Source organism: Anomalospiza imberbis, chromosome 19 (assembly GCF_031753505.1).
Source record: "Anomalospiza imberbis isolate Cuckoo-Finch-1a 21T00152 chromosome 19, ASM3175350v1, whole genome shotgun sequence".
NCBI lineage: Eukaryota > Metazoa > Chordata > Aves > Passeriformes > Viduidae > Anomalospiza > Anomalospiza imberbis.
This window is the reverse complement of record NC_089699.1, coordinates 9,125,492-9,139,369: the sequence shown is the minus strand read 5'-3', so window position 1 is coordinate 9,139,369 and position 13,878 is coordinate 9,125,492. Positions and strand designations below refer to the sequence as shown.

Genomic DNA, 13,878 nt, shown 5'->3' with positions numbered 1-13,878 from the left:
GATAGTCCAATATTTTCACTTATTAAAGCTGTCTCTAAGTGGTGTTTGAAATGGTCTCACCAGACTGCAGCTATTACCTGACAAAGTTCTACCCAGGCTCTCAGTTAAGGTTTAATTCAATCTCTGCTGGAATATTTACAACAGCCTGCTACAGGAAAATCCTTGCTAAAAGGATAATGCTGCTAATATTACAAAGAAGCAAGAATAAAAACAAGAAATTGCCAAACAGAATTAACACTGATTTCACTGAGGAGAAGCTATCATCTGAATGTTTTCCAAGCACTCTTTTTCTCTCCCAGGCTTTGATGATCCAATCACTGGAGCAATCTGCCTTGCCCTACTTAGTGAAATTTGTTTCTGTGAAAAACTCAGCAAGTTTCTTACTTTGGGAGAACCTGCTATGTTTTCAAACAGGAATCTTAACAGCCCAGATTTCTTTCCTCTCCCTCCAACTTTCTCTCTTGTTTCCAGCCCCAGTGGAGACAAAATGCTGTCCCCAGCACATCAGGCACTGACACAAGGAAGCCCAAGGAGCTGTCTAATGTGGCCAAGCTGCCTAAATAAAAAAGGAACTTAACATATTAAAATGTGCCCTCTCTGATTACTACCCATCCCCATTTAAGCAAAAGGCTGCAAAAGGGAAAGAAACAAAAAAAAACAGGAGTCTGTTCACATATACACAGTGTTGGTACTGCTCTCTTATGTCTATCAGGTTACCAGCATAGCCCTGGGCTAAGCAAAATCTGCTTTTTGACATTGCCTGAGACATCCAGCTCCCTTCTAGTTACACAAGCCTGAGTCAAAACCACAGAATCAAACTCCTCTCTCTCTCTTTGGCAAAACCTGGGCTCAGATCTGACTCCAAACGCGGATTCATTCTTTTTACATAGATGTGGATGCTACATTTCCTATTCTCCAAGTGCTAACAAGGATAGCTTGTTACCTGTGCTGCTGTAGTCATGATCTTTGACCGGAAGGGCCCCATGGCACAAAGCACAGACAGAAACCAGAAGATAATGAGCACTCCAGAGGACTGAATTCCTCTCAGTCTTTCATACTGGATAAGCAGTGTGGCTAGGAGCTGTAAAAGTAAATACAGGAACACATGAACACAACCCCATCCCAGTGCTCCCCTTCTTTGCACTCTCAGTTGGCAGTTCTTAGAGCCAACTTCATTGACTGGAAGGACAGCAGAGCAGCATGACCTCTCTGAAATGAGCCCCATCACGACTTCACGGAATTCAATGGCAAAATCTCCATCATCTAAAGAGAGGAGCAAATAAACAGTGGAATAATTTGTTTTGGTGTTTTCAGAGCCTCAGCTTCAGAATTCAATTTTTAAACCTTTGCACATAGGGCTGGGAAAAATTAAATATCAGCTACAAACATTTTAAACAAATGTAGGAGCTGCTATTTCTCCAATCCAGACAGACCATCATGACTTGTCTAGAAAATGATAATTTAAAAAAAAATTAACCAAGAGAATTAAAAAAACTTAATAGGCAAATTTTACTGTTTTATTTTTCATACAACAGTCACAAGCCTGCCTGTCATCCTAGCCAAAGCCAACTTGTTTTGCTTAATGGAGGAACAACCACCAGACAACAGACACAGCTTTACAAAGTCCAATACTATACTAAACAATGCACAAACCATGCTCTATTGTATCTCTCTATTTAGGCAAAGTCCTACCCAAATTCTCTCCAGACCTGGATCACAAGATAAATGGGTGAAAACAGGCTTGAAGGCAGAACAATCTCTCCATTACAAATATTCGAATTTACAAAGCTGAATCTACTTGAGAGAGAGAGAGAGAGATTTGTGACTCCAGCCTTTTCGGTAGCAAGATTCGCTTCAGTGATACAAATACTAATAATGCAGTTAAAAGAGGTCCAGATAAGGCAACGAAGAAGAAAAAGTTATTCATACTGGTCATTGTGAACAGAAACAGCTACGAACCACAGTGATGCCAACGACTAGTGGAGTTACAAAATAGACTGGTGGAGGCGTTCTGTTTTGCAGGAGCTCGTGGAAGGAGTAGAAGAGATCTGCCCAGCTCACACACCACAGCAGGACACCAAACAGCTGAGAGAAGGCAAACAGAAACGACATTTTGTAAACTCCTCTCCAGAGGTGGCCAGAGAGCTAAAAAACCCCATTCTGATTCACAGATTCCCAGCAAAACAAACCTACGTAAACACAATGGTATCACTGATCAGCTGCAGCGTGATGAACTGTCCCACTGCACTCAATCCTAGGATCTCATCTCAACTGTTTTCTGAGGGATTTCCAATCACAACCAGTAGAAAGATTATTGTATTTACCTGGATTTCTCCCCCTATTTAATTTTGGCTGGAAACACAGGCAGGATCCAGAGTAAAGGCAGACATGCCCTGAAGCAGAAGCCTGTTTTTTTCTCCAGAAATAACCCAAGTTATTTAATGGCCTACGGAAAGTGACTTTCTTGCTTTTCTTAGACCCAACCACTCACAAACCTGAGGGGCTGCTGACACCAGAAAACTTTTAAGCACAAGGTGCAGATGAAATCATGTTGCTATTTCGTGGGGAGAGGGGCTTGAAAAAACCCTTCTCACACTTACTTTCACAAAGAGATACAATTCCCACTAGACCTACCTTAACATCTTTGCTTTGCAGCTTTCAGTGGTTTAAACATTACTTAAGGATGAAGCAGCACAGTTTTGGCTCACAAAAGGGGACTGCTCAAGGTAGAGCAATCAGTTCTTCCCTCTACCCAGAAAGGTGGACTCCTAGGATGGATTTCCTTCCTCAGAGATCTGTATGCAAACTGTTTGTTCCTACGAGCAAGCTCTTCAATATGATCAATCAGAGGGAAATTAGTTTAAACCCTACTGCAGCACTTCCTTAGATGCTGAACTAATAAAAATGAAGTTTACGTGGCATGTGGGGCACTGCAAGGAGCTCTCACCGTCTTGAACCTGCTCAGCACGGACAGCACGATGTACCCTCGTTTGTTGCGCTTCAGGTAGAGAAGGTAAAAAGGTAAAGCACTCCACAGGTAAATGCCGGGGATCCAAGCCAGGATGGTGTTTTGGAAACATGGTGTTAAGTCTGGGTTATCCGTGTGTATTGTAAGGTTGGAATCCTGGAAGAAGGACAAGACACATCTCTTAACAGAGAGGCAGAAGTGCTGCTAATTGGAATATCCACTTGAATGAAGTTGTATTCAGATCCTGAATGGCCTGAGTAAGAGCTTTCCCAAAATACTTACCTCAAGCACTTTTGGTTAATCTGCTCTAGTGAAAGGACTAAGTATTTACAGCTATAAATAGGCCAAAACCTAAAAGAGAAAGATTTCTGTCCTACTGTATTTCAGAGCTGGACATACATTTTGCAGCAGACAATCCCCTTTTGCTTCTGTCTTTGCCAAGGCTTAATTACAGGTGCTGATAACACCATGCTCCTCAGGCATTCCCAGCCTGGAGTGCCTCTGCTAAATAAAGCTCTTGAGGAAAAATCCTCCATCTGAGAACTCACCCAGCAAGAATGTCCAGGACTGGACAAAATGGTAAGATTTAGACCAATCTTATGCTGACCTGGGAAAATCCCCTCCATTTATGACTAACACTTTGTCCTTCTTACTCATATGCTTCCAACTTTAATTACTTCCCTATTCTAAACAAAGGCAAAAGGAATGTACTGAACATGCAGGTAGGAATCAGGTTTTCTTGGAAACTTTTCAAGTAATGCTTTGCAGCTGTGATCCTGGACACCACAAGCCACATATGCACTCGTACCTAAAGATTTGAATGCACTGCATGCAAACAAGTTACACAAGTTCAGACTAAAATAGAACTTTCAGTATGGTGAAGGGGAACTTGGTTTTAATCAAACCTCCTGGAAATTCACAACTTGGATTTTGACACCTGATGTGACATCTTACATGTGGTAGATAAATACCTACTTGCAGGGAATGTAAAATGACTTTGTTGTACTGTCATTAACAAGATGATGATAAAACTAAGATATCCTTGGTTCAAATATACCTTATCTCTGCACTACAACAATTTACTTAATTATTTTTGGGTGTGAGGTCTCTGCAGAAGTGTTTCAGTTACACGAAGCCACTTCTCATCCCTTGTGACAGACTGCTCTGAGAATCAATTTCTCAAAGTATTTCCCGTCCTACTTTTGTTTACCAACATGAAAGAGACTGAATGCTGAAAGCAGTGGTTGATTTTAGGAGAACTGAAGAGCTACAATCTGCAGAGAATCCGTTTCATTGATGATCTGTCAGAAGGCATGTGCATCTTTGAACCTGTCCACAAAACGAGCTTGTTAAGAGTAATGAGACTACAAAGCCTTGGCTGGGTGCAGGACAGTTTGGCTGAACTGTGACACATTTGTCATTCAGTGCTTCAGCTTTGGCAGTGTGAAGGTTGGCATAAATCCACCAGCTCCACATTTGAACTGCGCCCTTTGCGCAGCTGGTGCCTCTCCAGCCAAGAAATGACTTTTTTTGGAGACACTCAGACATCCATCATGGGTCAGCAGAATAAAAACAGCCCCAATTTCCTCAACAGGTTTGTCCAGACCTCAGGCAACCTTCAGCCACAAACCAACAACACACGGGCAATTACACAGCAATTTAAACACAAGATCAAAACAAAACAAAACTCCAGCCCCACATTCAAACTATTTTTGTGTTTACCTCCAGCAAGCAGGTCTCTGGCACCAGAATGGATGATAACATTTAAAGAGCACCCATTTTTTTGGCTCATCATCAAAACATTTCAGCATCCCTAACATAATAAGCTCCTCTAGCAGCTACCCTGCCTGGGGCAGGAGATGCCCTGTAGAAGCTTGGAGCTCTTTAGTACCCAAGTAAGATCTTACCTACTCTCATTTACTCAACAAAATACTAATTTCCTCTTTACATTACATGTGGTTTAGCAATGTTTTGAGCATATTTGCAATTGTGTTCCTTTTGCTTATTGGAAAAAGTCCTAGAAAAGGAAAGCAGACAAAGAATAGCAATAACTGAAGCTCAGAATAAAACAAAGACACAGTTTAAGGGAGAAGATATTGAGAGGACCCTCCCCCCACTTTTTAATTTAAACCTTTCCTATAAGACCAAAATGTGCATGAACAGCTTTCTGTCTGACAGCAAGGCAGAAACTGCCCCAGATGTCCATTAACTTCTGAACTGAACACAAGCTGCCTATTGTATCCAAGACAGACTGCAGGGCTGCCAAGCCATTGGAAGGTTTTCATTTACTCTTATTTAAACAAAGCAAAGGGTTTGCACTTCTGAATGTAAAAATACGGCTGGCCAGAAAACAAAAATCCTGTCCTCAAAAAAAAAGATTTTGAGATTTGGTAGAATTATCCCTGAGAATAAAAGTGGAACCTTTCCAAAATTATGTGAAACTACAGGAAGCAGTATCTACATGATGGCCAACAAGAACCTTCTACTTCACAGCACATGGGAACAGGGATGTGGGCTGAAGGAGAGACCTATGGCCAAGACAACAGGACTGACTACTGGCTTCTCAGTGAGGTTTTTCCAGGTCCAATTCCATCCTGAATCAGAAAAATAAGATTTCCTGGAAAAGATCTGTTTCTGTAAGGATCTGCTTCTGCTCTGAGAACAGATTCCTCCCATCCTGAATAGGAGAGGGGTCCCTATTATAAGACATAGTGCCTAAAGCACTTAAGTAATTGCATTATATACAAGTAACTTGCTCTCCCTGAGACCAGAATGCAGTGGACTAATGTTGCTATGTGTCCTGGGATAGAGTTCTTAAGTATTTAGTTTTTTAAATATACTTTTATTTATTTTCTCCCTGGTAGCAGATACATTGCTCTGTTTCTCTCTTTTTTGGTTGTCTCTCTTTGCATCACAATTATGTTGTTATTATATTTTATTTCAATTATTAAACTGTTCTTTTGTCAACCCCTGGGATTTACTTTTTTCCCAAGTCTTCTCCCATCCCAGCAGGGAAGTGGAAGGGATTAGTTAGCAGCTGCTGGCTGGGGTTAAACCACGTATGATGATATGTTTAATGTAACAAGGACTCTACAGTGAATTATTATTACTACTTTTAAATCAGGGAGTCTTCAAGTTGTGTTTTTCATCAGGCAGGATCTGTCTTCACGGAGCTGGAAGTTCCACTTAATGGCTTTATAAATCACCACACTGACAGTGTGTATTGCAACACCCACTCCAATCCTAAACAACTCATTTTGAGTAAGAATATGACACAAAGACTCAGTACAATCTCTCCTGAGCAAGCCAACTTTGTTACATATTCAATACAGCAGTAAAGTTACTGAACTCCACCCTGGAGAACAAACACAAGAAGCAAGGGCTGAAGGGAGACACCAGCTCTTGGCCTCCTGTCCTCAAGGCTCCTGCTTTTTTCTGCCTTTGTCTTTCTGAACTCTGTCCAGGGAAACAGAACAAGTTGCAATGTTTCTTATGCCCTGTTCTAGTTAAGGGTGAAAATTCCCACCTTGGACTGTTCTTTGGATTTGCTGCTGAAAGAGGTCTAACACACTGATATTGGGGAGCACCCCTGTTCCTTGGCTTGTGGCTCTGTGCTCTCCTGAGAGCTGCTCACCTTTCCCTGGACATCACAGTTCAGCCCACTGACAAGACCCTGCAGGCAGCTCTGTGAACCAGGGTAGTGATGACCTAGCAACAGGCACTTCCCTCTCACAAGGGGAAGTACTCAGCAGCAAATGTCACAAAACTCATTCCAGGGAAACCACAAGAGCCAGCATATCCATCCCAGTCAGCACTGCCGTTATCCCACTTACCCACAAGAGAGTGTTGAGGATAACAACCTCTGACCTATTACTAATCCAGACTCACCGTGTTCTGTGGCTTCTCCTGGCTGCCAAATGCAGCAGCATTCCCTTGGATGCAGGATGCTTGGATGCTGGAGGCTCTGCTGCTGAGATATAGCACTGCAGAAATCACCAGACCACTATACTGAACTCCCTGGGCACACAATTTACTTAATCCTCTAGTACTAAAATACAATGGGAACACCTATGGGAAAAGATTAGAGATGCTTGTTACAGCTTCACAGCAGAAAAGGGGTCTCTTGGAGTTTAAAACTTACAAATTAGTGGGACTTTCTCCTGATCAGTTAAGGATATCATTGACAGGGGCCCTTGCCACAGCTTTCACTCACACCCTTCACTCCTGTCTGTGTTTAGATAAACACAATTGTTTTATTAAGGGCAATCTGGGCAGTAGGACTTGCATTTAAATGACTAGTTCTAAATACATGATCTTTAATTACAGGAAGGTATTCAAAAGGGAAGGCTCTGAGCAGCATTAAATTTGCTCTAATACTTCGTACTTTCTATTACGTTCTCCCTTCTGGAAAAGAACATTACTATTGAAAAAGCCATCCTTGAAACTGATAATGCCTTTAAAAGAAATAAAAGTTCAGTGCCATGTATCTTGGGCTTCCTGCACATCATCCATTACAGCATTTAAAGAACACACAGAAAGCCCAGAACTCAGCTGCAAAACAGAGACAGGGAAATTCCTGTCTGTTCCTTTCCCAAAATCCCCAGATGATGTTAAAGAAGCCTGCTGAAAAAGACCAGCTGGAGTTTTGGTCTTGAGTTTAAGTCTAAATCAACTCCTATTCCATTACAGAAGCTTAAAACAAAGCTGCCTCACACTGGCTTTAACCAGCAGTAAAAATAATTGTTGATGATGTCATGGAGTGGCTACCTAGAACAACAGAGGCTAGACAGAGTTCAGAGAATAACACAGGTATTTGTTAAAGGTCTTCAACAGGTACATCTTGGCAGTGCAGGAGCCTCGCAGAGGCCACACCCAAGATGGACGAGGATTTCGAGTTCCTCAGACAGCAATATGTTTGGTCTATCTGCATATCAGGGGTTAATCCTCCAATTACAGCTTCAGGTAACGAAGACGTAGTCCTCCAGTTTGCTCTGCCCCCAGCCCTGCGCCACCGCTCTTTCCCCCCCACCATTCACATTTGTTTATACTTTTCCAGGGCTGAGGCAGAGGGTGGCCTTGGATCTCAGGCCTGGAAGGATTGTTTTGTCTGACCAAACTGTGAAGAGAGCTTCTTCACATGCTATATGGAGTTCAGAGTTACATACTAATGCAGTACAGGATATGAAAAATATAAAAGCTAAAATCTTGGGGAATCGCTGATGCTGCAGTAAGGGAAGACTTACAGCATCTCTGAAGTGTCAAGCAGTTCTCTCCTTTAAATGGATACATTAATACGTGCTTCTCTCTAAATTTCTACAGCTCCAAAAGAATGGTGAAAAGCACAGGAAACACAAACCCAACGTTTATCTGCTGGAACGTGAAGGCCATTGGGCTGAAGTCATTCACCCCTTACGCAATGTTAACACAAACCATATCAGTGATTCCTTGTCAGTCATCACTAGTTCGCATGTCATGGAAGATTAACAATCAAACTGGAAAGCTGGCCAGGAATGTACACATCCAGTGTGGAAGATAGGGAAGTGAATAACTGAAAGTAACAATGCTTCCCTGTGGTACATTAACACGGGAATGGTTTCTAATGCGGAACAAATCGTTAGTGGGAATTAAAATGCAAAGCAGACTCTTCCTGCCCTTCTTTTGCCCTTAGGTCTGGTCAATACCCTGCCATGGACTTTCACTTGCATAGCCTGGGCAAAAAAAAATAAAAGGGAAAAAATCAAAAGGAAAGGAAATAAATAAAAAGGATGTTTTTCTCTCTTTCTCTTGGCTCTACCACATTGCCTCCTCCCAGGAATGAGAGTGGATCTGAACTGCAACACTGAGAACTACCAGGGCTCAGTCTTAGCTACAGTAAAAGCTTCGTCTCAGCCTCTCCATGTCTCATCTCCCATTTCTACCTGTTGTCCATCTCCTCTGCTACGTCCTTCTTAATAAACTCTTTGGGACCAACTCTAATAGTCATTTTAGAGCATAAATGCCAGCAAGTACAGCTCCAGACCTCCAGAAGAGTGCCGGTTTCAAATGGGCTTTTCAGAGCACCATCAACCATTTACATTTCCAAAGGAACAGCTCACCCTTCCGTAAGGAGTTGGATGCTTCATTAATCCCAAGTGGCTGCTGCACAACGCAATTCTTTCTCATGATTACAGAACAACCTTTCCCCCACCTGGTAAGAGGTAACAACATTCTTCACTGCAGCAACACTGCTCAGAAAGAACACGGGGCTGAGGGACATAAGCTCTTACAGTTCCGCATGAATCACACAGTTAATAACCAGAAATAGTATCCTGTTTTACAAAGCACACTGCACCAGACCTCTGCATAAGTGAAGGACACTGGGCAAGAAGCTGAACTTTATTTTCTAGCCATAAAAGGATCTTTAGCGGCTTATTTTAAGGGATCAAATAGGCCTGGCACACAGCCAGAGCCTATAGGCGTTAGATTACAATTGCGGAGTAACTTGTCACAGGTTTTGCTCAAGCTGAAGTTTTATGATACAAATGCTACTAACCACGCCATGTACTTGAGGACTAGACAGCAGTACTAGACAGTAATTTCCTTTTTTATTCTCTTTTCAGTTTTTGAGTTTTAGGATTAGAAGTTCAGAGCTTCTTTGCTGTCAGGTACAAAAATAAGACAGGATGAAAAAAGGCAGGTTCATATTGCCCACAGCTACGGGAGCCCAGGTAATGGGCTTTTTTTTCAGAAAAGCACCTGTAGCCTCAGGGAGATAGTGAAGGAGACCACACAATATATATGGATCTAAGACAACATACACCTAAAGTAAAAGCAAAATCCACCTATTTCAGCTGTTTCAGTAACACTCAGTCCTCTTGCCTGGACAGAGGGACATTTGTTACTTGTGGAGGGGAGGGCACAGTGCAATCATACAGGCAAAAATGTTCTAGAATCAAAAGCAGGATTGAGAAGAAAATGAAAAGGGATTGCTCCTACACAAGGAAGTTTCCAACTGTCTTTTTAAATTGACCACAGCTACATACTGTTGGAGAGAAAACTTCCTGTTACCGGCATCATTGATGGCTTTTCCTATAGCCTTGTGCAAGCACCAATAAAGGAGTTGGGGTGCCCTGTTGCAGACCAGGGTAGGGGGGAATAGCCTTGATTTAAGCCATCCCATCTCCTTTCAAATAAAGGAATTCAGTTAATTTAAGGATCATCATAAATGTAGCTCAATTGAAGAGACAGGAAAAGCACAAACAGCTGTGAATGACACAGTTCCACTGCAATGCCATTTTAAGCTAGCCCATTCAGTTGGGCTGATGCATACTACTAATAAAAAGGATTGTCACAGAAAAATTGCCGTAAGTGCTGCTCTGAGAGTTGGAAGATATTCTAGAATAAAAATCATTTAACTGGGGGGAAAAGGAGAGAATTTTTCTTTTAATTGAACAAATGTGAAATGCATTCTCAGTTTCAGAGAGAAAAAATAAATTATTATTTCTGAAACTGACTTTTGAGTTTTGAAACAACTCCTATAAAACAGTTTCTCTTCTCCATCTCCTTCATTCTGTTCTAATTCAGGGCTTTATGACACTGGCATGTGACATTACTGTAAATTATCTAAATTTTATTGCACTGACTTCAACTCTCATGCTACGAGATTGGCACAGGGACAAAATGCCAGCTCACATAGGCCCAGCATGGGATCAGGGCTGTTGGCTGTTCAAAAGCTTGGGCATACTCCCAGGAAGATCTCTGTCTTATGGCTACTCTGCTCTCCACAAGCTCAGCCAAAGAATTTGCAAGTGGATAATGGCCCATCACAATCAACGAGGTTTCAGGAGACAAATCAAGCATGAGCTTACTGGGAAAAATCAAAGACATCATTTAATATGTTTTTCAAAAGAATTTTCTTAAAATTAAAAAAAAAAAATTAAACACTAATAGTCTCCTTATTTTAATACATTACAAATTTGCACACTTTGAAAGGAAATTATTATCTCTCCCATGACACAGCAATTTGCCTACCAGGTAGGTGAGGCACATCTCAAAATGCTTTATATTCCTAAGTACAGTGATTACATTTTAGCTACATTTTAAGGGGGTCCTCATGCGACTCGGATTTAGTTCCAGTATAATTTCTTTTCAGGAGGCAAACTTTATAGTATTCCAAAGTCCCAGACATCACAGCTACCAGACATGTCACATAAGCTAAAATGGCCCAGGGAGGAACAGCTGTGTTGAAAGCTGATGAGTTTCATTAATTGACAATGTCACCAAAGGATTCACTTGATACTGGCAGCTTTCAGTGGTATCAAGTTTTGCTCACAGCTCTCAGATCCATAATTTGTCTTTCCCAAAGAGTGTCAAATCCAGGCTATTTGACTATACAGTCTTGCCATTTACACACAGATGAATGGTATCAGGTCCTGGTTAATACTCCAAATCCAATGCTAAATATTTATATTTCTCCTGCTCCTGACATTGAGATTCTCTGACCCCAGCCAATTAGCAGCAGCTTCCATTCAACTCATATCAAAAATCTGAAAGTCTTGGAGAATTGGAGCTTGAGTACTTAATTGATTTTAAGTTCAAGATGTTGCCAACCTAGCTACCCTTTTGAGAGAGCATAACTTCACAGATTTGATGTCTGAAGGGTCTATTAAAGTCACCTAGTTTGATCTCCCACCTAACTTGAGAAAGAACACAGGTACCTCATGCAGTTATTTGTGAAGAGATTTATAGGAGTGGGATTCAGCTGAAGTTGGACACAGTGAAGATTATATAGAGATCTATATCATGTTTAAATATCTATAAACAAGGAACATTCAGTGTTTAGCACAGGGTGGCAGAATGAGAAGCTAAAATACAAACAATAGCCAATCTGGATCATACCACCCAACTGCAGGATCGTTCCTTGGCAGTGATCTCCTATCACCTTCTGCTTCACTCATGTGTTGGAATTGATTTAGCTGAAAATATAATAGAATTGTTAAAATTAAATGTTTTATGATTAATTTAAGGCCAAACCACATAAGTTGTGTGTGGGGGTTTAAATAGACTTGTACACATGCTACAAATATACAATATTTGTCATATTCCTTGAAAGAAATATTTCTGCCTTACTACAGCTATCCCGAGTCATCTTCAACTACAAATAAATTAAACATGATGCAGCAAAAGAGGAAGTTATGCAGAAGGGAAACTTGTGGCACGTTGGAAATGCATTTTCCTGCTCTACTGGTCCAGAGAGCAGCATGACTTCTAGCCCAAGTCTACCAAAATTTGACAGAATGACTCAAGGTGAAGGAATACCCACAAACCTAAAGGTTAAAGGGGTGCTTTGTACAAGACTATCACAAAGCCAAGACTGAGGTATTGTTTACTCTTGAGAGTTGCTGCAATTTCCTGCTGGATTACTCAAGAGCCACTGGATGAAGAAGGAGCCAGCACTCCACATGGGCTGGGGAAAAACAAGACATCTGTCAGGACACCAAGACACAGGGAGAACAAGGAAACTGAGCTGTCAGCTGAGCAGTATCAAAAGGAACTGAGAAATTGTGGTCTCCCCTTTGAAATGTTCTATCACTTGTTCCCTCGTTTCCCATTTATGCTGTTAAAAAGAACACACCACCCAAAATACAAGCTGCTGGTTAAAGCCCAGGCACTTTGTCTGTCTGCAGACCAAGGTGTTTATTTGCCCCTCATCCCAACATTACTCAACATCAGTGCTGAGCTCCCAATATTTTAATCTCATAGCAGCCACTGTGCCATTTTGCACTCAAGAGAGGCTGAGCTGCAGAAAGACAAAATTTCTCTCCACTAGAACAGAATTTGTTTTTTTCCAAGTTTGTGCTCTGTAATCACTAGGCCGAAACACTTGTGTAGCAAACACTCCCCAGGAGATCACTTTGCTCTCTACTCAAAGAATCCACTCACCTTTTACTACAGTGGAGGACACAAGCAACAAAAAAGCGGTAATTCATCAGTATCTGCTTCTCAAAAGGGAGATTGTGGGTCACGTTAATTTGCACACCTATTTAGCACTCTTACTATCACACAGCAAATATGTGACACAATAAATAGGAGGCAATTATGGTCACTGGTGAAGAACACACCTAAGGCCTGCCTTGTGTGGGTATGTGCTATCACATTCATCTCCTCCCCAAAGGCATTTAGCATGGCAACACTCCTAGCAGAGAGTAACAGCTGAAGTAGACAGTATGATTCCAAGTGTTCAGACGAAGGGATTGTTCATAAAGCATTATGAAAACATAATATTCCAGTTGTTCCTCTTTTACAGATAAATAACCTACATTTGTATTAGCAATTTGCTGATTCCATGTTCAACAGGTAAAGCAGTAGCTGGAAGCCAAAGAGCTTTTATATATTTCTAATGTGATCTACAGCATTCCCTTTCATTTCTTATTTCTGAAATAGGTTGAACAGGAAATTAATTTGCTTCTGCAAAAAAACCCGCAAAAAAACCCACAAAAAATGCAATCAGCAAAATTTCCAGCAAAATTCCCCACCCTGAATCAGGGCTCAGCCTGGAGAAAAGGAGGCTCAGGAGGAACATTTTCCCTCTCTACAACTCCCTGACAGGAGGGTGCAGCCAGGTGGGGGTCAGTCCCTTCTCCTGGTAACAAGCAAAAGAAAAAGAACGAGAGAAAATGGCCTCAACTTGTTGAAACCTTAAAACTTCCAACAAGCCAAAAAAATCCAACATAAATCAATAATCTGTTTAAGTTGATATATTTCAAGATAAACATTTTCATGAGCTAATATTGCACTATTTTGGTTTTATTCTCATGCCCTTTTAACAGAAAAGTATTGTAGTTGATTTAAACTCCAAAACAAATAACTGCTTCAACTGGAACAGCACGTTTCCTTTCACTCTAAACAGTTTTAAAACTGACACCAATACG

General features: G+C 41.3%; 1 protein-coding gene across 3 annotated transcripts in view; it reads right to left on the bottom strand.

Annotated features, from left to right (window-relative positions):
- Nucleotides 1-13,878, bottom strand: part of ABCC3 (ATP binding cassette subfamily C member 3) — a 47,081-nt gene that overhangs the window by 31,256 nt on the left and 1,947 nt on the right. For 2 of the 3 annotated variants that reach the window (XM_068209604.1, XM_068209605.1), the window contains exons 1-2: nt 944-1,077; nt 385-556 (exon numbers count right to left, since the gene is read on the bottom strand). Coding sequence is in view for 1 of the 3 variants with exons in the window: in XM_068209603.1 (XP_068065704.1) it covers nt 944-1,081; nt 1,960-2,085; nt 2,948-3,124 (441 nt within the window). In the remaining 2 variants the exon portion in view is untranslated. Of the gene's footprint in view, nt 1-384; nt 557-943; nt 1,082-1,959; nt 2,086-2,947; nt 3,125-13,878 lie in introns of those variants that run through there. The other variant, XM_068209603.1, reaches the window with a different exon arrangement.